This window comes from Papio anubis, chromosome 13 (assembly GCF_008728515.1).
Source record: "Papio anubis isolate 15944 chromosome 13, Panubis1.0, whole genome shotgun sequence".
Classification (NCBI taxonomy): Eukaryota; Metazoa; Chordata; class Mammalia; order Primates; family Cercopithecidae; genus Papio; species Papio anubis.
This window is the reverse complement of record NC_044988.1, coordinates 102,897,935-102,922,404: the sequence shown is the minus strand read 5'-3', so window position 1 is coordinate 102,922,404 and position 24,470 is coordinate 102,897,935. Positions and strand designations below refer to the sequence as shown.

The 24,470-nt window shown below is 58.1% G+C and overlaps 1 protein-coding gene across 9 annotated transcripts in view; it reads left to right on the top strand.

The window, feature by feature from the left end:
• Window positions 1–24,470, top strand: part of RALGDS (ral guanine nucleotide dissociation stimulator) — a 50,550-nt gene that overhangs the window by 11,391 nt on the left and 14,689 nt on the right. For 2 of the 9 annotated variants that reach the window (XM_003918628.5, XM_017954497.3), the window contains exon 1: window positions 5,035–6,481. The exons of 2 other annotated variants lie outside the window; for them this stretch is intronic. In XM_003918628.5, coding sequence (XP_003918677.3) covers window positions 6,122–6,481 — 360 coding nt within the window. In that variant the 5' untranslated portion in view covers window positions 5,035–6,121. Of the gene's footprint in view, window positions 1–5,034; window positions 6,482–7,597; window positions 8,284–15,889; window positions 16,138–17,567; window positions 24,050–24,470 lie in introns of those variants that run through there. 5 more of the 9 variants (XM_003918626.2, XM_003918623.2, XM_003918627.5 and 2 more) reach the window with 4 other exon arrangements.

Below are 24,470 nucleotides of genomic sequence, written 5' to 3'. Positions count from 1 at the left end.
TGCAACCTTTACCTCCCGGGTTCAAGCAGTTCTCCCGCTTCAGCCTCCTGAGTAGCTGGGATTACAGGCACAGCACCACACCCGGCTATTTTTTGTATTTTTAGTAGAGATGGGGTTTTACCGTGTTGGCCAGGCTGGTCTCGAACTCCTGAGCTCAAGTGATGCACCCACCTCGGCCTCCCAAAGTGCTGGGATTATAGGCGTGAGCCACCACGCCCAGCCTTGTTTTGTTTGTTGAGATGGAGTCTTGCTCTGTCACCTAGGCTGGAGTATGCAGTGGTGCTATCTCAGCTCACAGCAACCTCCACCTCCAGATTTAAGTCATTTTCCTGCCTCAGCCTCCTGAGTAGCAGGGATTATAGGCACGCACCACCATGCCCAGCTTGTTTGTTTGTTTGTTTGTTTGTTTGTTTGTTTTTGAGATGGAGTCTTGCTCTGTTGCCCAGGCTGGAGTGCAGTGGCACCATCTTGGTCACTGCAGCCTCCACCTCCCAGGTTCAAGCAATTTTCCTGCCTCAGCCTCCTGAGTAGCTGGGGTTATAGGCACCCGCCACCACACTAAAAATTTTTGTATTTTTAGTAGAGACAGGGTTTCACCATGTTGACCAGGCTGGTCTTGAACTCCTGACCTCGTGATCCACCCACCTCTGCCTCCTTAAAGTGCTGGGATTACAGGCGTGAGCCACTGCGCCTGGCCTAGTTTTTTTGTATTTTTAGTAGATGCAGGGTTTCACCACGTTGACCAGGCTGGTCTCGAACTCCTGACCTCAAGTGATTCACTTGCCTTGGTCTCCCAAAGTGCTGGGATTACAGGCGTGAGCCACTGCACCTGGCCTCGGTGAAATGTTTTAATGTCCCTCCTTCCAGCCATACCCGCGCTGCCCCCTCAGCTCTCCTAGTCTCTCTGCAGTTGTAACACCTGCTCCTGCCCCACGGGCCCCATCAGCCTTCTCTGTTGTTTCTGCCTTCTGGAGCATTCTTATTTTCAAACATGCATTTTACTTATTATGACCCAGGCCAGAGGTGATTTTTGTGTTTTGTGTTTTTCCCTGGTCTATCGCTGGCACTTGAATAGTGCCTGGCACCTAGTAGGTGTTCAGTTAATTCGCATGGTCTGGCTGTGTGAATATAGTCGTGCCCCGGGCCCTCTCTGTGGTCCGCAGACAGTGCAGGCCACAAACTCTGTTACTGATCCTCATCTACTTCAGTAGAGAAATGGACATTGTTTAGAAACTCCATGGCAGTTGACATTGCTGCAACATTTCGGTTGCATTTTACAGACGTATCAGCTGGCCTTGAATTCAAAATAAGAACTCTGGTTCTTCCCTGTAGAGGATGCCACCTTGGCGTGCCATGTTTTGACACGGAGCATGTGCCAGGCCCTATCCTGAGTGCTTCCCATCCAGTGTTTCAGCATGCAGTCTTTTACAGGCAGAGGTGATCCCTGTTTATGGGCCAGAACCGAGGCCCAGCAAGGGAAAGGGACCGGCCTGGCTCACCCAGCTCTGAGGGCTTAGCCCCAGACTCCTGACACTGTAGGCCCCAGCTCCCAGCCGCTGCTCGGATCCTTACAGTTAGATGTTGGGTTCCTCCTGGAGCTGGACCTGGGGGGCAGGCAGGGTGGGGGAGGGGAGCTGCGGTGCCCTTGGCAGGGCTGGGTCCTGGTGGGCTCAAAGCCAATGGGAGCGGCTGGGGCAGGGCCTGGATTCTTGGATCCTCAGTTTCTTGGCAACCTTCGTGACTCAGTGGGCTGGTAATAGGGGCCGGCAGGCAGGCAGCCAGTGCAGGGGAGCCCTGCGGTGGGTGAATCAGCCAGTTGCTGAATTACTGTCCTGCCTGGGGTGGTGCCAAGCCCCAGCTGCCAAAATAAACACAGCCCCTCTTTGCCTTTCTGTCCCCGCTCCGGGGTGGCCCACCTTCCACATGCCTTGGCAGGTGTGTCCTGTGGAGGGAAAGGGCCTCCCCATTGGGGTGTGTAGCCTTCCACAAGTCATTTGGAGGCTCTGCCTCCCCACCACACACAGGGGCCCTCCCGTGAACCAGAGGCCATTGAGATACTGGCACCCTGGACCTAGAAGGGCACCGTGAGGATAAAATCACCTTTGATTCTTTTTCCCAGCACCCTGGACTTAGAAGGGCACCATGAGGATAAAATCACCTCTGACTCTTTTCCCAGCACTTTGGGAGGCCAAGGTGGGCGGATCACGAGGTCAGGAGATCGAGACCATCCTGGCTAACACGGTGAAACCCCGTCTCTACTAAAAATAGAAAAACTTAGCCAGGCGTGGTGGTGGGCACCTGTAGTCCCAGCTACTCGGGAGGCTGAGGCAGGAGAATGGCGTGAACCTGGGAGGCGGAGCTTGCAGTGAGCCAAGATTGCGCCACTGCACTCCGTCCTGGGCAACAGAGCGAGACTCTATCTCAAAAAAAAAACAAAAGTCTTCCTGCTAAGAGTTTGCAGGAGGGAGCGACTGGGAGCGCAGTCTCAGAGTCAGACAGGACTGGAAGCCCTGCTCTGCTGTGTGGCTTTGGATGAGTTTTGTGCCATCTCTGAGCTTCTGTCCTCAAACTTACCTGCAAAACCTGCTTTACGTATCATGATGGTGAAATGATACCCGCATTGGCATGGCAGTGAGTAGTAGAAATTATCGGGGGTTGTGGACTCTGGTTTAGGCGCCAGGTTGGAGGCAGCAGTGATCAGGAGAAATGGAAGTCAGAGTTCCCAGCCTGGGCCTCCTACAGGGGACAGACCACCCACCCCAGGGACAGGGACCCAGCAGTGTCAAGTCTGTGTGCTGCCTGGAACAAATCTACTTGTGATCCTTGCTTTGGAACAGAGTAGAGGAAAGCAAGGGGGCCGGACTTACACCCTACCTTGGCACTAACATGCTGTGTGACCTCAGGCAAGTTGTTCGCCCTCTCTGGGCCTCAGTTTTCTCAGTTTTACAACAAAGATGATGACTGTGGCTTCATCTTTCTGGCAGAGGCTGTGTGGAAAAGTGCTTTGTCCCCACTGAGGTATGCTAAAGGCAGCGCCAGACTAGGCTTTAGGGGATGAAGACATGTCAGGAGTTGATCCTGCCTCCCAGGCTTCTGAACATGGCAAGAATTTGCCTCTGGGCTGCACGGTGACAGGTGTCAGTGGTGCCCCCATCCCTGGGAGTCTCCTAGTCAGATGCCAGGCATAGGTGCAGCCTCCAGGGGCAGGATCCATCTCATGCACGACCACAGCACCATCGCTGCCTAGCAGAGCCGGCTGGGCCTGAATGTGTGTTGAGCGACTTGACGGGCCCTCAGGTTCCCAGAAGCCAGGGGGAGGGGAGCTGAGTGTCCCCCCAGCTGGATACCAAGTCTGGTCAGCAGGTCCCTGAGTCAAGTTAGCAGCAGGAAAGAGGAGCAAAAGCCAGGCCTCAGCCTCTGCTATCTGCTTCCTGGACAGGATGTGGTGCCGAGTAAACAGCTTCGCAAGGAGTCACCACTCTGGCTCTGAGTCACAGCTCCTAGCGACAGCTGCACAGTGTTTGTAAACAATGGGCCTCGCACCGGCCTGGCCCTGCCCCTACCTAGAAAGGTGCCTGTGGGTTGGGTTTTGCTAGCCTGGGCTTGTGTGTGTGGCCAGGTGCATTATCCCAGGCCACCTGGACTGCTGGGCAGAGCATCGTGGGACCGCTGGCAGGTCGTGTGTCCTGGGAGAAGCCTGAGGTCAGGGCTGTCGTGAGCTTCGCACACAGTAGCTGGAAATGTTTGTGTCGTGTATGGCCCTCACTAGGCCCAGCTCCTGAAGGCAGCCAGAGTTGGGGTGGTGGGGGGCTGCAGGTGGAGCTCTTCCAACTGGCCTCACCCCCAGGCCCCAGCGCCTGGGCTCTCCATGGCGGTCTTCGTTCCAGGCAGTGACAGTGATGTGGCGCATCACGTGGCAGCCTGGCCGGCAGGGAACAAAGACCCTGCTCTCCCCCAGGCTGGCGGCAGAGGCAGGGCCAGGGACCACGTGGGTGGAAGGAGGAGTGCGTGGCCCTGCTGCTCCCCTCCCGCCGGCACCACCTCCTCAGGACGCCTGCATTTCTGAGTGACAGCTGGTGCTGCTCCTCCTGCAGCCTGACTGTGTCACCAGCCCCTCGACAGCCTTTTCAGCAAACTCAGTGCCCACTGCCGTGGGTAACCCTGCCCACCCTGGCTCCAAAAGGAGGAGCCCCAGGATTGGGCCCTGAGGCCAGGCTGACCTGTGCTGGAGGCGGGGGCAGGGGAGATATGGGGGTAACAGGCTTGGGAAGCTGGGCTGGAGTGGGCTATTCAAGAATAACACAGAAAGCTTGCGTGAGAGATGCGATGGCCTGCACAGGGCCTGGTACCCAGGAGCTGCTTGTCCAAGTAAAGGCATTAGCTCACAAACACACCTAGCAGGGTAACCTGGTTCCCTGCCACTTCCCTACTGGTCCCCCACCATGAAAGCTGAGCACTTCTGGCCGTGCGCGGTGGCTCTCGCCTGTAATCCCAGCACTTTGGGAGGCCGAGGCAGGCGGATCTCGAGGTCAGGAGTTTGAAACCATCCTGGTCAACATGTGAAACCCCGTCTCTACTAAAAATACAAAAATTAGCCGGGCATGGTGCCGCGTGCCTGTAATCCCAGCTACTCGGGTGGCTGAGGCAGAAGACAAGCTTGAACCTGGGAGTTGGAGGTTGCAGTGAGCCGAGATGGTGCCACTGCACTCCAGCCTGGGTGACAGAGCGAGACTCCGTCTCAAAAAAAAAAAAAAAGGAAAAAAGAGAAAGAGAAAGTTGAGCGCTTCTTTCCAGGGCCTCTTTAAGCCCCCCACCCAATCAAATGCGCACACACTGTAGGAAATACCTTCTCGCCCACTGAGCCTTTCTACAGGGCTGGGCTGAGAGGTCACACTTTACATACAAGGAAACCGAGGCTCAGGGAAACCCTCCCCACCCCCCCAAACCACGTGGTGAGCTCCCTGTTAAACTTGGAGCGGCACCGAACCACACCACACAATGCCCACGGTCACATGGCCAGGCAGTTGGCGACACAGGAGTGAGAGGCCGAAGCTGGGGACAGTCTCGGATCCCTGCTCGGATACCAACCCCTGCCGCCTGCCTCACCCAGATCCTGCCTGTCTGCACAGGGCTTCTTTCCCGTTAAGAGTGTGTACCCAGACAGCGTCCTCTTCATTGGTCTCCTCTCCCAGGACCAGGCCTGCCTTGCAGTACCCATCTGTGTGTGCTTCTACATCGGCAAACATTTCCGAGCTATCTGCTAGGATCCAGATACAAGCCACACTCTGAGCACTGGGCAGACCCTGGACTGCCATCTGGACCTTGCTCTCAGGGATGGAGTCAGGCTATGGCACTCCTGGCACAGGGGCAGCACCCACCAACATTGATCAAATGTCTGTTATGTGCCTGGCACTGGGGCAGGCACGTGACCCTGTGGCACCTGAACTCCTCAAATCCCCGTGGGAGATGATTGTTGCGCATCTGCCAAGCACGACCATGAGCCAAGCCCATGCTGAGTTATTGTGGAATCCTCCAGCGCCCTTGTGCCCATTTTACAGAGGAGCAAACTGAGGCCCAGAGATGCTAAATCACTGGCCCAGGGTTCCAGAGTCCCTGGGGATCAGAATTTCAATCCTGGGCTGACCGGTTCACAGCCTGGTTGGCTCTACTATTTCTCGAAGCTAAAGGTTGAGTCACTGTGTGCGAGAGAGGCCAGAGGTGATGCCTGACTTTTCCAGGGGACAGGGCCTTCGAGCCTGGCCCACAGGAGGAAGTGTGCCAGATGGAAAAAGGACAGGGAATGGGGTGGCTGGGGCAGGGATGGTCAGGGATGGTGTTGGTGCATTAAGACAGGGGCGTTGGAGAAGGCTGCTCTGAGTGGGGACCGAGTCCTGAGACCAAGGGGGAAGAACATAGTTCCCAGCAGAGGATGCTGGCAGCTGGAGTTAGTAGGAGGGGGCTGTGGGCAGGTGAGGACTTGGGATTCTCTTCTGGGTGGGACAGAAATGGTGCAGGGATTTTAGCAGAGGTGATTTGTTCTGGCTGCAGGGTGAGTCCAGGGAGGCAGGAAGGTGGCTGCTCCAGGGCCCCCCTGAAATGACCCTCTAGCTCCATTTCTCTGATGCCCCTCCAGCCCAGCCTGGCCCCACCCCCAGATGTCCACCCACATCCCCTGAGAGTCCCCACCCCAAGGGTGGCAGAGCTCCCAGGCCCTGAACTGCCTGCTCAGCTGGGTCCCCTGAGGCCCACAAAGCCACCGGAAGAGGATGTGAGATGCTCAGAGGAGCAGAGCTGGGAGCAAGCTGCTGCTGGGGCAGTGTCTGGGCGAGCCGCTGGGCCCCGGGGCCTGATGTGCCTGTGGGGGCCCTCCACAGCCCCTGCCCACACCCCCTCCTCCCTGCCTCTGCTGTCCTGCTCCCTGCCCTGTGCCCTCCACTTACAGCCAGGGACTGGGCATCCACCCAGCCAGGGTCCCAGGAAGGTAAGGAAGTAGCTGAGACCCTTGGCCTCTGACTTCACCCTGGCATCTCTGGGCTTTGGGGTTGGGGCTCTGAGTGTTCTTACCCCCAGGTCAGGATGGAGGGAGCGTCTGCAAGCTTTGCAGAGCGGCTGGACAGACGTGAGTCCTGGGTTTTCCTGTGAGATCTTGGGCAAGTCCCAGCTCTCTCTGGGGCTCATCTTTCCACTTGTCAGATGGGTGTGTTGGATGCGTCCGATGGCTTCCAATGTCTGGTTTGAAGCAAAATAAGAAAAACAGGGATGGGGACAAGGTGGTAAATTTTGTGTTGTGGTGGTGGTGGTGGTTGTTTACAACTCCAGTAGTCACTCTAGTAAATTATTCTAAAAGCCAAATGTACTCATTTCATGGCTGTCCTTCTTTCTGATGGCAGCCCTTTCTTGTTACCTTTGGTGGTGTTTTTTCTGAATGGTGGGAGTAGTGCTGGTGATATTATTATTTTTTACCATCCTACTTAATGAAACAGTTAAAATGAAATCTTGTGGCTAGGTGCGGTGGCTCATGCCTGAAATCTTACCACTTTGGAAGGCCAAGTCAGATGGATCACCTGATGTCAAGAGTTCGAGACCAGCCTAGCCAACATGGCAAAACCCCATCTCTAATAAAAATACAAAAAAATTAGCCAAGTGGCTGAGCGCGGTGGCTCACACCTGTAATCCCAGCACTTTGGGAGACTGAGGCAGGCAGATCATGAGGTCAGGAGTTCGAGACCAGCCTGGCCAACATAGTGAAACCCCGTCTCTACTAAAAATACAAAAATTAGCCGGGTGTGGTGGCACGTGTCTATAGTCCCAGCTACTTGGGGGGCTGAGGCAGGAGAATTGCTTGAACCCGGGAGGCGAAGGTGCAGCGAGCTGAGACTACGCCATTGCACTCCAGCCTGGGTGACACAGTGAGACGATGTCCCAAAAGAAAAAAAAAAAAAAAATTAGCTGAGTATGGTGGCATGTGCCTGTAATCCCAGATACTCGGGAGGCTGAGGCAGGAGAATCACTTGAACTGGGAGGCGGAGGTTATAGTGAGCCGAGATCGCACCACTGCACTCCAGCCTGGGCGACAGAGAGAGATTCCATTTCAGGAGAAAAAAAAAAAAGAAGAAAGGAAATCTCGTGCCTGGGTGCCAGGGATGGAGGAGCTCAGGTCTAGGGGGCAGGGAAGCCTTCCAGAACAAGTGAGTAGGGGTCTCCTGCCTGCCTCCCAGTGCCTCTGGCTACACTCACATCCACCTGGTAGCTCTGCTGACTGAGCCCTGTTTTGATTTGGTTACTTGTATCTGTCACCTTTCTGACTCTATGTAGTGGTTTCCAGTCCCCTGACACAGAAGGAATGGGAGTGGGGGCTTGGAGAATTAAGGGAGAAAGCTGGGCTAGCTTGGGGCAGCCTCTCCACTTGTCCTCGGCTGGCCCATGGCCTGGTACAAGCGGGAATTCCTGGCCCTGCCTGTCACAGGAGCAGGTATGACAGCCACGCAGGTGACACGAGGCCTAGGCACTCGGGTGCTCCACTCCACTAAGGCACGTAGGCGACAAGCACACTGGCAGAGGGCCTCCCGCAGGGCCCACTTCCCACCTGGCTCTCGCCCCACCATGGCCCGGGAAGCAGGCCAGGTTTGTGCCAGGCCTGCCGTGCCCAGAGTGGGGAAGGGCTCCGTGTTCTTTGCCTGTGTCTCTGTGGTGACTGCCAGGAGGAGGGCCATCGCCCGCCGTGCCGCTCTCCAAAGCCCGACACCTTGGCTGGCACCTCTGCCACCACCGGCCACCACTGAGGTGAGTTTCCAGGGCAACCAGTGCCTCTGCCGGGGAGGGGCTGGGTGGGTCACCGCCGGGCCCCAGGGGCGCAGGAGTTGCTTTCCCAGGACTCCCCTTCTTCCCCGTCAGAACTGGTTGGAGGAGTTTGGAACTCGCAGTGGAGTCTTCATCTCCCATCTCGGGTATGAGAGAGGAGACTGGGGGTCTGCTCTGCTGCTGGTGCCTGTGTGCACCCACTTGGCCTCCCCAGCTGCCCCGTGCTCCGTGGGTCGGTCCAGGGTGGCTGTGGGCTGTCCCGGAAGCTCTGTCCGGAGAGTGCTTCTTGGATTACCAAGGACTTCTGTGCGCTACTTCACTGTCTGCTCTCCTGAGAAGCCTGAGAGCCTGGTGCTATGACGGTTACTGTCCTCATTTTACTGATGGAGAAACTGAGGCCCCAAGAGGTGAAACTAAGGCTAGGAAGACACAGGGCAGGCACTGGAACCTGAATCTGTGCTCTAGATCTTAAAAGAGTTCCCCAAACCCACAAGAAAGAATGGCCCCTTGGGGCTGGCTCATCCCAAGGCCCCCTGTGCTATGACATTTCCAGCTGGCACTTTGTGGAGCATTTCCAAGGAGTCCGGGGCCAGGCTGGCGGCTGACCACCCTGCAGGAGGGGAGACCATGGATGCTGGGGCCCCTCGGGGTGTGATGTGCCCCGCCTATCACAGCTGTGGGATAGACGTCGCTGCCTCCTGATCAGGGCCCCCGGGCTTGGGGACAGGTACTAGGCTGAGATTATGGGACCCTCTGGGCCTTTGGTCCCTTCCTCAGCCAGGTGTGCCCAGCGCCCCCGCAGCCCCTCTGCCACTCTCTCTCCTCACCTCCGTCTGCCTGCTGTCTCCCTCTCCCGCTGTGGTCCTCCGGCTCACTTTTGGGTCTTAGGCTCAGTTTCCCTCTATGTCTTCCTCTCTCCTCTGCTTCCCTCCACGTCAGGCTGTCACATGTTGAATTGGTAGCCCCTTGGGGGTGGCAGTGACTCGTCATGGTGCCAGGCAGCGAGCACTGCAGGAGTGGGGGACAGCTGTCCCAGCGGCCCCCGGTTTGCAGCCCATGGATGCATTTATCATGTTTGCTCCTCTGCGTGCCTACCCCTCAATATGCTGTGGGTGTACCCATTTTCACAGCGAGTCCCAGGCTGATCCGGAGCCCTCTGCATCCCCATCCAGGGCCGTTTCCGCTGCTCCCGGCATCGGCACACCTTGTTCCGGTTGTGCTGAGACAGCAGCGCCCTGTGAGGTCAGAGGGTTGCTGTCACCCCGCCACCCAGTGTGGTCTCCTGAAGATTTCAGTGGTTCGGTGCTTCGCTTCTCACCTGGCTAGCTCTGAGTTCAGCCTCTCGCCTGTGGGGACCCCTGCATCCTGGGGATAGAAGGAGGAGGAAGAAGCTACCAGAGGTTGCCAGGAACCCAGTGGCAGGGGAGGTGGGGCTGAGCCAGGCCCGCCTGCTGTGCCGGGAGTTCCCACGCGTGGTCCAGCTGCGTCACCTCCTGCCAAGGTGTGTGCTCACCCGTCCACAGAGGGTCACCCCAGGACCTAGGCAGGCTAGGAATGGTGACGCCAGTGTTGGGAAATGACCGAGGAGCGTGTTCAGGCCTCACCCTTTTCATGTCCTCCCCAGGCTCTAAATATAGATCACAAGAGACAGAAAGGGGTCAGTGACCTCCACCTGCCCAACAGGAGGTGACAGGTTTTCCACCAGGGCCTGACCTGAGTCTGGATACCTGGCTGCCTTTCCTCCCGGCCTTGGCCGAGCCCAGGTTGAAAAGGGTGGTAGTTAAAGGCCACAGTCACCCAGACACTGCCTTGTGCCCGGTTCCCGCTCTGAACTGCTGTGTGTCTGGCAGTCCCTAGAACTGCACCCCAGGCCCAAAACCCATTCCCTGGGATCCTGCCTAAAGGCAGGCCTGGGTCCCGACTTGAAGGTGCACAGGGGCAGCTTTTATGATCTGCCTCTCAGGTACTGGCCAAGGATGTACCGGCCGAGGAACGGGTGGAAGGAGGGAAGGACCAGCCAGAGAAAAGGGGCAGCGTGAAGAAGGAGCTGCAGCAGTTCTGCCGAGAGGGAGCCTGGAGGGGGAAGCTAGGACCACACCGAGCCAGTGGTCTTCTGCCTGAGGGCAGTGGGATCAAGACCCCACTGGCCACAGTGTCTGGGTATGGGAGCAGGGAGAAGAGGGACCACAGAGTTCCAGCCTGAACACATCTTTTCCTTAAATGAGACAGCTGCTCAGGGGCTGAAGAGTGACGTAAGATGCCCAGGGAGTCTCTCCTCGCCACCGTCTGCCTGCTGCCTCCCTCTCGCGCTGTCCCTCGCTGTGGTCCTCAGGCTCACTCTTGGTTCTTGGGCTCAGTTTCCATCTGTGTGTCCCCCTCTGTCTCTTCCTCCTCTGCTTCCCTCCACTTCGGGCTGTCACATGTTGAATTGGTGGCCCCTCCAGGGTGGCAGTGACTCCCCTGGGTGTCGGGCCTGGGCACTGCAGGAGTGGGGGACAGTTGTCAGAGCGATCCCCACACATGCCCTGGCTACAGGAGGCAGCTGCAGTCAGCTTCCGGCGACACTTGGGAACACAGACCCGGTATGGTCAGGTCAGCCAGAGTTACAGGAGAAGTGGGAAATGTGGATTTTTATATGAAATCACCTGACCTTTTACTGTTGGCTTAAAATTTTAAAAACACTTCGCAAGCCAAACAAAACACGTGTGTGGGCGGGAGCTGGCTGCCATCTGTCAGTTCACAGCCTGCCTTTTTAAGTTCCCCTGTGAGCAGCGTCCCGGCTTCCGAAAGGTCTGTGCAGCTGTGCTCTAGGGGCTTGTGGTGGTAGCCCCCAAGGAAAGGCAGGTGCATGTCCCAGGGGGAGGTTGGGAACCTGGGAGGTGGGGGGCATGAGCTGGAGCAGGAGGGAGGAAGGGACCGACGCTGATTCCTAAGAACCCCCACTTCCGGACAGTGCTTAGTGCTGTCGAGAGTCCCTAGTTCCTCCCAGCAGAGGCTCCAACAGCCAAGCACAGGGTTGTCCATAGCCTTGAGCGTCAAACCCACCCAAGTTGACCCGAGCTGCCCCCAGCCGCCTCTGACAGCCCCATCTGGGCATCTGGACTTGGGTTCTAGCTGCCCATGGCCTCACTCCCTGCAGCAGGGCCCCCAACCCCTTTTGTAGTAAAGATGCCATCAGTGACCCCTGAGCACACAGAGAGTAATACAGGAAATGGTGAGCCTGGCCAAGTGTCACTGCCCGGGGTCAGAAGTTTGTAGTCCTCTCTGGAGGACTGCTGGGAGCCTCAGAGGTATCAGAGGGCGAGTCTCAAGCTGTGTCCTTTTTCTTCTTTTTTTTTGAGACGGAGTCTCGCTCTGTCGCCCAGGCTGGAGTGTGGAGGTGCAATCTCGGCTCACTGCAACCTCCACCTCCCAGGTTCAAGCGATTCTCCTGCCTCAGCCTCCCGAGTAGCTGGGATTACAGGCACGCGTCACCATGCCAGGCTAATTTTTTTGTATTTTTAGTAGAGACGAGGTTTCACCACGTTGGCCAGGCTGGTCTCGAACTCCTGACCTCAAGTGATCCACCCAGCTCAACCTCCCAAAGTGCTGGGATTCCAGGCGTGAGCCACTGCATCCAGCCATTTTTTTTCTTATAACTTTTATTATGGATAATTCCAAATAGACACAAAAGTAGAGAAAATTACATAAAGACCCCCAGCTTTCACGACCATCGGTGCAGGGCCACTCTTGTTCACCTCTCACTGCCCCACTCCCTGCCCATCCCTGGAGACATTTACATGAATCCCAGGCATGTGATACCATCCACAGATAGCCCAAGATGTAACACTGCTAGTGACCGCAACACCATTCTCACACCTAAAAAGATGTCTAATGTCATCCAGTATGCAGCAGTGTTCAGACAATCCACATGTCTTGTAGTTGTTGTTTTTTTTTTTAAAACAGTTGTCTTGCCGACATCATGATCCAAAATCCACACATTGCATTTGTTAGATGTCTCTTACCCTTCTTTTAATCCAGTTTCCCCCTTTTTCCTCTGAAATGTATTTGTTGAAGAAACTGGGTTGTTTGTCCTGTAGAGGTTCCCACAGCCTGGATTTGTGGATTGCAGCCTCGTGGTGTGTTGAACATGTTCCTCTGTCCCCTGTAATCCCCAAAATGGCAGTTATATGCAGAGGCCTGCTTTGATTTAGGTTTGGGTTTTGAGGAGAACACTGTGAGTGGTGCTATGTTCCTCCACTGGTGACATGTGCTGTCCCAGGATGGCCTTGCCCTTGGTTAGGGTGTCCCCACAGCTTACAGGAGGCACAGGAGGCCTCAGGAGAGGGTCTTGCAACCAAGCCCGGTTGCTAACAGTATGGAGCAGTCAGGCCTGCCCGATCTGGGGGCATTGGGCAACACATCCTGTGCAGGGAACTCTACCAGTACATTCATTAGTGGGGTGTGTGTATCTGTGTCTCTGTCTCTATGTGTGTGTTTCTCTATGTGTCTATGTCTCTATATCTATATATGTCTGTGTCTATCTCAAACTTGTTTTTTCCCTTTTTGTGGAGAATGGGGTCTTGCTATGTTGCCCAGGCTGGTCTCCAATTTCTGGGCTCAAGAAATCCTGCCTCTGCCTCCCTAAGCTCTGGGTTACAGGCATGAGCCACCAGGCCCAGTCTCTTTGTCTGTCTCCATGTCTCTAAGTATGTCTGTCTGTCTGTGTGTCTCTGTCTCTGTGTGTGTATGTATGTCTCTGTCCCTATGTCTCTGTGTGTGTGTCTCTGTATATGTGTGCGCCTGTGTCTGTCTCTGTGTGTGTGTGTCTGTGTCTCTGTCTCTATGTGTCTCTGTGTGTCTGTGTCTCTTTGTCTCTGTCTCTGTGTATGTGTCTCTGCGTGTGCATCTCTGTGTATCTTTGTGTCTCTGTCTCTATGTATGTGTCTCTGTGTGTGCATCTCTGTGTATCTTTGTGTCTCTGTCTCTATGTATGTGTCTTCTGCGTGTGCATCTCTGTGTATCTTTGTGTTCTGTCTCTCTATGTATGTGTCTCTGTGTGTGCATCTCTGTGTATCTTTGTGTCTGTCTCTATGTCTGTGTGTGTGTCTCATGATACAGCCAGAGCAGTGATCAGGCTTCCCAGGAGTTGGGAGGGGAGTCCCAAAGGTAGGTGAACAAGGCAGGAAGAGGAACTTTGTAAAAACAGATACCAGCCAGAGGGACTGGCTAAGTAATGCCCTCCCCGACCCTGGCTCCTGTAGATGATATAGTCAGATGGGAAGGAGCCAGGCCAGCCGCGTTGGAGGGTTTAGTGTAATGAATTCTTTATTCTTCACCTTTCCAGCCTCCTTGGGGCCACCCCTCGCCCCAGCACCCAGGACCTTCAAGGCCAGAATAGTGGTGACTCTTCTGTGTCCTCATGAGTCACTTGTCCTTCTGGGCTATAAAACGGGTGGGCGCTTGTTCCCAGGCCCATCACTCAGCGAAGGAGATAAAGAGCAGAGGAGATAAAGTCAGTGGCAGGCAGCTTCTGGACTTTCAGTTTCTGGAGGCACTGGGAGCTTGGCCCCAGGAGAAAGGGATGGGAGGAGGAGCTTAGAGCCAGAGGGCAGTGTCTAGGTCACCTCTTTGTGGCCCTGTGGGAACCTCCTGCCTCTAAATGTACCTCACCTACATTACCCTCCCTGGCCAAAGGGCTTGGAGGCTTCCTAAACAGCCTCTAGGGATCTCCATCCCAAATCAAATCTACCCATCTTGCTTCTTAAAAAAAAACAAAAACAGGCTGGGCGTGGTGCTCATGCCTGTAATCCCAGCTCTTTGGGATGCCAAGGAGAGCGCTTCACTTGAGGCCAGAAGTTCAAGACCAGCCTGGCCAACATGGCGAAACCCTGTCTGTACGAAAAATACAAAACAAGCTGTGCATGGTGGTGGGTGCCTGTAATCCCAGCTCCTCGAGAGGCTGAGGCAGGAGAATCACATGAACCCAAGAGGCGGAGACTGCAGTGAGCCGAGATCACACCACTGCACTCCAGCCTCCAGCCTGGGTGACAGAGCGAGACTCTGTCTAAAAAACAAAATCAAAAATAGCATTTATCACATACAGCTGATTATTAAAATACTGATTTTAGAAATTAGAAATTCAGGGAAGTAAAATGAAAGCCAGTATAGCTTCTCTACCCAGCTGCAACTTACCACCATAATTTTTGTGAAGTAGGCCCTTCTAGTCGTGTGCACATGGGGGTCTGGTTCTGAAAGGATGACCTGCCACCTCACTCCAGTCACAGTGGAAGCGTTTTCCGAGGGTGTCTGAGGATTGGCACTTGGGAAGGGGGCAAGATGTGCTCGTGGAATGTGCTGTCTGGTCCCGCCCTCTCAGTTTACAGATGGAGAAACTGAGGCGCAATGGTCCGGACCAGTGGGGAGGTTGGCATGGCCAGGGCTGCTGGCAGCGATTGCTGGCCTCCCTGAGGACTGAGGGCTGAGGCCGGGGCAGGCCCAGTGGTGGGTGAGGCACGAGGAAGGGTCCCATTCATTCATCCACTCTCCTGGCCCTGCTGTTAAGCCCCAGGTTGTCTTCCTTCCTCACTGGCTTCTAGAAAGAGTAGTTGAGGATCTCCCTGTCCCTGCTTCCCCTTCAGCCCCAGCAGCCCCACTCCACCCTGAGACCAGGGATGTCCAAGCGACAAGCAGCCCCAGCTGACAGGCCCCGCAGCCATGTGATCTGCCCAGCATTGTCACTCTTGATGCCTTCCTCTTCAGTTGCCTCTCAGCCCCAACCTTGGCGCCTCCCGCTCTCCCCCACCTCCCTGACTTCCCCTCCTCTGAGGGTGTCTGTAAGGCTGAAAGGGGATAGTATGGGGCTTTACCCCAAAAATGGTAGGGCCCCACTCTTTCCCCCACTGCACACACAGCCCCGCACTCAGGATTTCCAATTGCACTGACATGGTCACTGAACACATAGTCAGCCTCTCCAAACTCCGCATGAGCCTGTAGTCAGGTGCAGGTGCTGAGTGCTTTATGTCCCTCACGTAATGTCATCCTCCCCGCAGTTGTTTGAGGAAGTCATTTTCACTACCCAGATTTTGCAGATGAAGAAACAGTGAGGCTCAGAGGGGTTAAGCAACTTGTGGAAGGCCACAGAGCTGGGGAGAGGCTTTGCTGGAATTCGGGGTTGCCGACACCAGGGCGGCTTCCCCACACATCATAAGTACGTACAGATTTCAGACCTACACAACCCACGCACTGCAGCAGCGTAACACGCAGACGGTGCCTAAGCGGGGTACCCAAGGCCCGACGACACACGTGACAACAGGCCCTTTAGGGAAACCCAGCCAACGCGCGCCCCTCGACCTCCCCGGCCCCGCCCTCTTTGTTCAGACTCCGCCCCTCCAGGCTCCCGGGTCTGACCTCGGCGAGGGCGGGGCCGCGGGCGCGCGCACGCACGCACGCGTCCCTGGGCCTCTCAGGTCCCGCCCCTCCCTGGCCCCGCCCTCCTCACCCCTCCGGCTCCGCCCCCAGCCTGACATCAGCAGGGGCCGGGCCGCGGGCTCACAGCGGAGGCAAAGCCCAGTCGCGCGGGCTGCGCCGCCGCCCCCGCCGCGCGCCGGGCCGGCCCCGCGCCCGCGCTGCCCCGGCTCCCGCGGCCCGGCCCCTGCCGCGAGCCTTCCATGGTGCAGCGCATGTGGGCCGAGGCGGCCGGGCCTGTTGGCGGCGCCGAGCCGCTGTTTCCGGGCTCCCGGCGGAGCCGCAGCGTGTGGGACGCCGTGCGCCTGGAGGTGGGCGTCCCCGACAGCTGCCCGGTGGTGCTGCACAGCTTCACGCAGCTCGACCCCGACCTGCCGCGCCCGGAGGTGGGTGAGCTGGGGCGGTCGGGTGGGGGATGCGTCGGAGCCTCCCCACCCACGGCAGAGCTGGGCAGGCCGGGGCGAGCCCTGGACGGGGCCGGGCGATCCCAGCGGGCCGCCTCCCTCCTCCCTCCTCCGTAGGTGGGGGTCGGGGCCTCCTGCAGAAATCAGCCAGCAGGGTGGGCCAGGGGGCTGCCGCCCCGCCCCGTCCAACAGTAGGGACCACGGCTGGGATTTTGCCCCCCTCAGTACCGTCCCAGGGCCTGCTGTCACCGAGTCCCCGCAACCCAGGTGGACCTTTTCCTGCGGCATTGTCACTGTTTACATCGGTGGCCTGTGCCTTATTTCACCCAGTTGCCCACCCAGGGCCTGCACCACGTCGTTAGCCTTTCCGATGCAGGTGTGGAACAAGTGGTCGGGAGGGCCGAATCCTAGAATCCTCAGAGGTGATGAGACCATAGGGGCCTTCCAGACAGACCCTACTTGGGGCAGATGTGGATCTGGTGACCAGGGACATCGGGGCTGCTCATAGCGGGGGCGGGTTTGGGGGGAGGGTCGGGGAATGAGGCGGAGCAGCAGGCCTCCAACACGTGGGACCAGATGTCCTGGTGGTGAGCGGAGGAAGGTAGCCCAGGCCCAGAGCAGGCGAGACTTGTTTCTGCTTAACTGGAAAGAGTGCCAACACCCTGAATCTGTAAGGACTGGGTAGGATTCAGAGAAGGAAGTGGTGTACCTGTGATGGATGAATGGGAGGGTGACCAGGTGAGGGCTGGGGCTTGTTTCTCCTGTGCCCTGGGTCTCTGGGTGGTGCCATCTGCCTCCCACCTGACTGCACAGCTGGAGTGGAGAGGGCTTCTCTGTATTCACAGGGAGCATCTCCCTTCAGCCTCCGTCTTCCCGCTGTTTGATCTCTTAATCGCACTGTGTGCAGGTCTTTGGTTTAATTCAGAGACGCCCCCCTCGCCCTGCTCTGCCTGGGCACAGGGCCTGCACAGAGGTCATCCCTGGATCAGGGGCTCAGGGCCCATCAGAGCTCTGGCCGGGCTGCAGCCTTCACAGTGAACCTCCTGAGTCCCCGTGCTGCATCCTGTCGCCTTGGTGCATCTCCAGTCCCTTTATGGCTTTAGACTGTGGCGTGTTGTGATTGCTGGCGATTGTTAGCCTGAGTCTCGTGCCTCTTGGTGTCCTGGTACCTAGACAGGGCCTGGATGAGACTTGTTTCTCCGCCCAGTGTTGGGAAGAGCTCTTGGTGGGGGAACACCCCACGCCTGAGAGACCCTTTCCTCCTGAGCTTGGCAGATGGCCGGACCAGACGTGTTCCCTCAACCCTCATCTACCCAGGGCTCTGGTCCTCATTGGCGGCTGGAGAGGGACCCCTGGGAGGGTGGGGGTGGGAGTGGGAGGCTGACAGCAGCCCAGCGCTCATCTGGCTTTCATTACCTCTGGCAGCAGCTCGGCCTTTGTGTGCTGGGAGGGTCTGGCGGAGCGCTCACAGGGGCCGTGCAGGTTCGCTCTCTCGGTCCCTGAGGAACCAAGGGAGAGGCAGAGCTGAGCCCCACCCCTGCCTGGGGTCTTGCCTTCCCTCTCTGGCCCTGGCCCTCCTGGCCCAGCCTCAGCTCTGAGATCCAGCCTGTGGCTGCTATTTAAAAATCAAAGGGGAAACTTCTGGCTGGGTCAGGAAAACCAGGATCCTGGCAGGAGAGGAGGCCACTGCCGGAAACTGAACACAATGACCATTTACCAAGGGCCCAAGGGAGGGGGCGGGGAAGTCCCTGTCCCTCCTGCCAGCACCCCCTATCCTGGGGCTGGTTTCCTGGTGGCTATGTGGCCTGCCAGAGCTGACGCTGCGCACTTGGTCCCTGTCCTCTGGAAACCACCAGACAGTTTCTGCCTTCCCCCACACCCGTGTTTCCCTACCTAGCTTCCACCCGGTGCTTCCCTCTGGGCTGCCAGATGTCCTCACATCTGGGCTTCCGCTTATCTTCTCGGTTCTAAGCCAAGCCACCACCGACCCAGCTTGGCCTGCACAGTTCTTGCTTTCTGGAGGTGACCTGGTTGGTGCCCCCATCTCTGGACAGGCGGTTGCTTTGGCCTGGCAAAAAGTGCAGGTTGTGGGCCACCCCCTCACTTCATCTGCCTTAGACCAACCCTACAGAGTAGGTGCCAACACCACCTTCTAGGAGGCTGGGGGGTCAGAGAAGGGAAGTCTCTGACCTAAACCCCCGTGCAGCCAACAAGGGCCGCAGCCGGGATTTGAGCATGGGCTATGTTCTCTGTGGCACCTACTGTGTGCAGGAGCCGTCAGGAATCCGAGAAGGCCCAGGCAGCCCAGATGCCCCGAGCAGTAGGGAAGCTTATGGCTCAGAGGAAGGCAAAAGTGCTTTGGGCCACAGGACGCCGGGGAGAGCTACCCGGAGAAAGCAAGCCCAGAACTGGACCCCGCAGGTTTAAAATGACAGCTAATAGGAGTCAGCAGGTTTTGGGGAGGTTCTGAGCTAAGTAATTTGCATCACCTCCTTTTGGGGTCAAGACTGGTAAGAGCCCATTTGACAGATAAAGTCACTGAGGCAACAGAGGCTAATTAGATTGTGCAGAGTGACCAAGCTGGTCAGTAGCAGGGGCAGGATTCTGACCCAAGGCCTGAGGGCAGTTGTAGGTGGGCTGGAGTGGAGAGGGCCTCTCTGTATTCACAGGGAGCATCTCCCTTCAGCCTCCCACGTCTTCCCACTGTTTGATCTCTTGATCACACTGTGTGCAGGTCTTTGGTTTAATCGCCAGGGCTCATGAGCACTTTGACGCTGAAGACCCGAGGCAAGGAGCCTGTCTGTCCCTGTGTGGGTGTGTGTCCCTGCGTGCATGTGTGCAGACTGGTCTTCCAGGAGAGCTTCCTAGGTGACTCCGAAGGGGCAGCCCCCAGGACCCTCAGGTTCCCCTCTTGCTCTACTCCTCGGGAGGGTCCCCCAGGAGAAGAGGGCAACCCGGCTGGCTGGTCCTGGGCCTTTGTTTCTTCTCCAGGTGGGGGATGCTCAGGCATGCTGGTCTGTTTCCCAGGAAGCTCAGGAATGGCCCTGGGAGATATGAAGCTGCTTGTTGGCAGGGCTGGGGTCTGATTCTTAACCTGGAAGTTGGGCATTTGCCGGGCCTGTCTGCGTTGCCAGTGAGAAAAAGAGCTGGGAGATTCGTCCCTGGCCCTCTGCAGTCAGGCTCGGAAGGAGCCAGTGGAGCGGTTTCAGGAAGCTGCGCCCAGGCAGTCAAGGACTGGTTTCCAGGGGCTGCCGGTTGGCCACCCAGGTGACTCCCATGGCATGGTGCCACCATGCTGTGGCCACCCAGTCCCAGGGTTGGACTTCCAGCCTTGCAGGCCCAGAATCGCTGTGTTCACAGATACGCAGCACCAGCAGAGCAGTGGTCCCCATTTGATTGTCAAGGGGCAGACACTGAAGCCTGCAGCCTCATGCAGGACAAACTGAGCTTTGAGCAGACCCAGTTCTTCCAGTTCCGCACACCTTGCCTGCCCACGGGCCGGGGAGGCAGGGGGATGGCAGCCCAACGGTGGCTTGGCGGGCAGGGCAGGACACCTGCGTTGGAGGGTTTTGGCGTCTTCCTCCGTGGGGAAGCTTGCATGCTTTGCCAGCCTCCCCTGTAGTCATTCCTGGAGACTTTTATCCATCTCAACCGAGAGGCAGGGAGCCTGGGCTCTGGAGAGAAGAGAATTGTGCTGGGATGCCAGCTCAGTCCCCTGGCAGCTGTAGACGTGCTCCTGAGTCTCAGTTTCCTCATCGATAAAATGGACGTGATGCCAGCCCTCTTCTTAGGGTTGTGGTGAGCACCCTCGAGTGAAACAGGAGGTCTGAGGAGTGGCCAGCACAGCACTTGGCACAGTGGATAGGTGGCAGCTGCCACAATGAGGTTTTCTGATTAGGTGCCAGGGGAGTGGCCTGAGCCTTCCAAGTGCCCTGGGCTCCTGGGGTGCATCACCTGGCACCTTCAGCATGGCACTTCCCTAGCCTGGTGTCTTGCAGGCCTTTTGCCCAGGGCATGTCCACAAACCTCTCGGAGATGCAGGTGCTGGAAAGCTGGCCCTGCCACACTCCCCTGCGAACTTGCTGTGTGACCTGAGAAAATCCCTCCTGTCTCTGGCCCCTCCTCCACATCTGTGCTACAAGGGGTTGGACTCTGCTCCAAGCTTGAGACTGTGGCAGAGGCAGCGCCAGGCCTGGGTGGGTCCCAACAGGCCAGGGTTCAAATCCACGTTCTGGCTGCCACTTCCTGGCTCCCGATCTGGGCGAGTTCCTGCCGGGCTGTTTCCTTATCCATCAGGCAGGGTGTTAGGAGGATTAAACATGATGGGTGTCCAAAGGGCCTTGCACCCAGGAAGTGCCTGCACGTACTGGGCGCCGTGGCTGGTTAAAGTTGGGGCTGGACCTTCAGCTGGCCCTGCCCTGCATTCCCTTGGGACCAGCCCACCTTCCTCCTCAGCTACCACCAGCCATGCCCCTCCTGGGCCTGGCCCTGTGTTCGCCTGACTGTCAGGGGCTGGGTGTGGACAGGGACCCTGGAGGCTTGTGGCTGACCTGGAGGTCTGCACGGCACAGGCCTGCAGGGAGGGTTTCTGGAGAGATGGGCTGGCCTTTGGGGGGCTCAGCACAGGCTGGTTCCCAGCCGCCACTTTCCGAGGCCAGGGAGCATCCTGGTGGGCAGGCACCTCGTGTCGTCCCGGTCTGAGGCCACTTCTGTGGGTTGCCGTGCCCAGGATCAGGAAGGAGTATGGCCCACCCACACCCAGGGCTGGCCTCCTGTCATCCTGGGGCCTTGTCCATGCCCTGGGGATCAGGGTTGGGTCCACCCACCCAGAGCTGGAGGGCAGGCCCGAGGGCAAGAGGGTCACGGACACACTGTCCTCGCATTCCACCTCCCTTGGTGGGTCTCGTGGTCTGAGCTCATGACTTGAGAAGTCCTGGGCTCTCACCTCAGCCAGCACACGCCCCACCGGCTCCCCTCCTCGGGCCTGGGTCCCCACCTCTGTAGGACGGAGAGGGTGCACAGCAGCATGGGCCCCGCACTGTCCCGGGAACCTGGGCCCTGTAGAGACTGAGCAGCCTTCTCTGATGCGTTTCGCGTTTGGCTTCTGTATTGGAGCGAAAAGCTCAAGTCAGAAAGCTGCTCCCACCCACTGGGTTTCAGGGTGACTCAGCCTCTCTTTACAGTGTCCCTCGGCTAGGTCCCCAAGCCTTAGGCAGGCCTCAGACAAGTTTCCCTCAGGTTTTTACCGCCCAGCGTCCATCGCCAGCCCCGTGGAGGATGTGGTATCAGGTGTCATCCGGTACCACACCGCCATCAGGTCCCAGTGCCAGTCACCAGAGGGCTCATGCTGGGAGGAGGTGCCGTTGGCCTGGGCGGGGAGATGGCAGGGCTAGGGCAGGCCTCGTGGGGCTCCTTAAGACCCTCACTGTTCTACCCAGAGGGAATCTGGGTTTGGCCTGTGGCTTCCTCCCTCTGTCAGCCAGGGACATGGCATCCTGCTGGCCTGTCACTCTGAGAAGGCTGATCAGGTGACACACTCAACCAGACGCCACCAGGCCCTGTTTCCCCTCCTCATCTTCAGGGCTCCGGGCTGTGTCCCTGGGGACATTGGGGTGTGGGGGCCCCTACTCACCAGGGACCCCATGCCACCCTCACTGCACTGACCCAAATGTCAGAAGACCAGGCAGTGTGTTTACAGGCACAGCTGCCGACTGGGTCCCAGAGCCCAGGGACATCAGCACGCCTGCTGGGGGTGGGACAGGAGTGTCCCCTGAGTACACAGCCAAGCATGTGGTGTTCTTTTCTCCTAGCAGTCAGCTCATAGCGGCTGCCTGGGCGCCTGCCCTTGGGGGGAAGCATTTTCTCTGCATCAGCTGTCCACTAGGCTGTTTCTGCTCCTCCGCCTCTGAACTCCCAGCCCTGCCAGAGTGCCCTGGGGCCCAAGCGCTGCCCAGATGGGGAGTCCGCTAACAGAGTGAGCTAGGGTGGCCTGTGGGTGCTGGAACCCTACCTTTCTTGCTCCAGAGGGTCCCAGGGCAGCTGCCAGGGCTGTTGGCTTGCTTTCTCTGTCCTGTGAGGGGGGCTCAGCGCAAGGGGTAGAGGCCCTACTCTGCCACTTTGTTCCCAGACCCCAGGGCAGCTTGCTCTGGAGCCTGCACCTCCACCATCTGAGCAGGCGGTTTAAACGGCCCCTGTGCTCCACGTAGCTCTATGGTCAGTTCCATGCCCGCTGCTGCTGTGACGGGAAGGGACCAGAGAAGACAGACTAGCTCCACAAGGGCTAGAGCGTCTCCCTGACCGTGTGACAGGGTGGCAGCTCCCTCACCGCAAGCATGTGTGGCTCTCAGCATTGGGCCTGCATCCCTCCCCACCACCCGGCTGGCAGGAGAGGGCCCCCGGGGGGTGGGGGAAGGGTGCAGGGATCATATGACACCAAGCAGGGCTGGGCCAGCTGCTGGCCCGCCAGCTCACCGAGGAGCCACTATCTAGACCTGCTCAGGGATGGCTGAGGCCACCTGGCTTCAGCCCCTCCTGGAGATTGGCCTGCCTGGGGACACCTCTGTCCGGCAGGCACGGGTGGTGCTCAGCCAGGACCTGGGTGCTGTGCCGGGCTCCCCCAGGGTTCATGTTTAGTCCCCTGTGGCGGGCTTGTCCTGCATGAGACCTCAGAGCCACTGCCGGTGACTTGGGCACTCAGGATACTGTCTGCTTCGTAGCTGGTCCAGATGTGGCTAAAATCCCTGGGGGAGAGAGAGACTCCCAGCTGAGCCAACAGCCTTCACAGGAGGCAGTCTGGGACCCCTGAGGAGGCCAGGGTGGTTGGGGGCCCTGGGCAGTGTAACCGCTAATGCTTTTCTTTTCAAAGGAACGATCTTCTAGGCAGGGGACAGACGTGTGAGTCAGGAAAGGGGTTGAGCATATGTCTCTGTTTTCCTGTCAGTGGAAGGGCCGGACCTCCCCTGGCGGGGCTGTCTGTGGGGTGTGGGTGTGAGTGTGCCTGTGGGTTCCCTGCTAACTTCCAAGAAATGGGGCTGGCTGGCTGTCCAGAGGCGGTGGCGGTCAGGAGCCCAGCATGGTGCCCACAGCTTTCCTGTTGTACAAAGCCCAGAGTGGGAGGGCGACCTCGGGTCAGAGGAAGTGGACTTCCAGGATGGCTCCTGGGCCTCCCAGGGCCGGGCCTCCGAGGGTGCGCAGGAGGCAGGAGGCCGGGGTCCCGTCCACAGCATGCTGGACGGTCTACCTGACTCCTGCCGGGGTTGAAGGAAGGACCTGAGTCAGCACTGTCCACCAGGCCTTCTCTGAGCTCCACTCCCACCTGGGTTGGGGCATTGACTGTGCGGTTAATGACCCTGGGCCAGGCCAGTACCTCCCACCTCCTTCCTAACCTCTGAGGTTGGTGTCCATACCCCACCCCCCACCCCGGCTCCTCTACCTGCTGCAAGCTCATTCCATTCCTGGACAGAGCAAGTGGCAGAGGGGGCTGTGAGGCAGGGGGTAATTGTGGCTAAGTGACCTAGGCCAGCCTGCCAGGTGGGGGGAATCTGTCTCCTAAGACAAGGGCCTTTCCTTACTGCCTGGAGCCAGAGGCCCCCTTCCTGTTCCAGCCCAGGCCTGTGGTTTAGGGTTCTGTGGAACCCCAGCGTCTGCCTGGAGACTGGCACCGTCACCTCTCACGCCCGTCCCCTCATGTGATGACGGTCAGGGAACTGGGAAATCCCATTGCCCAAGCAGGCACGAGAGCATGAATGAGCAGAGGGGAAGGAAGTGGCTGGGATGTGGCCGCCGGGGGTGCCCCCCACCTGCCCAGATCCGAGCTGCTGACACGCCAGAGCTGGGCCTGGAGGAGCTGCCCACTCCTGCTGGGTCAGCCAGGGCCCGCCAGGCTGGGCAGAGGAGGGGTGAGTGTGAGGACGCCCATGGGCCTCTGGCCCTGGGGAGGTGGGGGAACTTTCTCTCGGGGCATAACCGCCTGGGTGCAGTCAGCCGTGTCAGAGCCCTGGGATCCCCACCTCACCCAAGGCAGCATGACCTTGGACCAGTTGTTCCTCTCTCAGCCTCCATTTACCCATCTGTAAAATGGCTGAATAACAGTCTCCACTATGGAGGGGGATGACTTGAGGGTGGGTCCGTCCTGGGCAGGAACAGGAGCCAGTTACTAGGGGATCGGAAGCCTGGTGAACCCATCATGACCATGCCCCAGGTGGTGGCTAGCCAGGTTGGGCAAGTGGAGTGCCAGGACAGTGGCCCTCTGTGCCGATGTTAAACCCAGACCGTAGAGCTGTGATCTCATTCCACCCCGGGCTATAGGTCTGTGCAGCC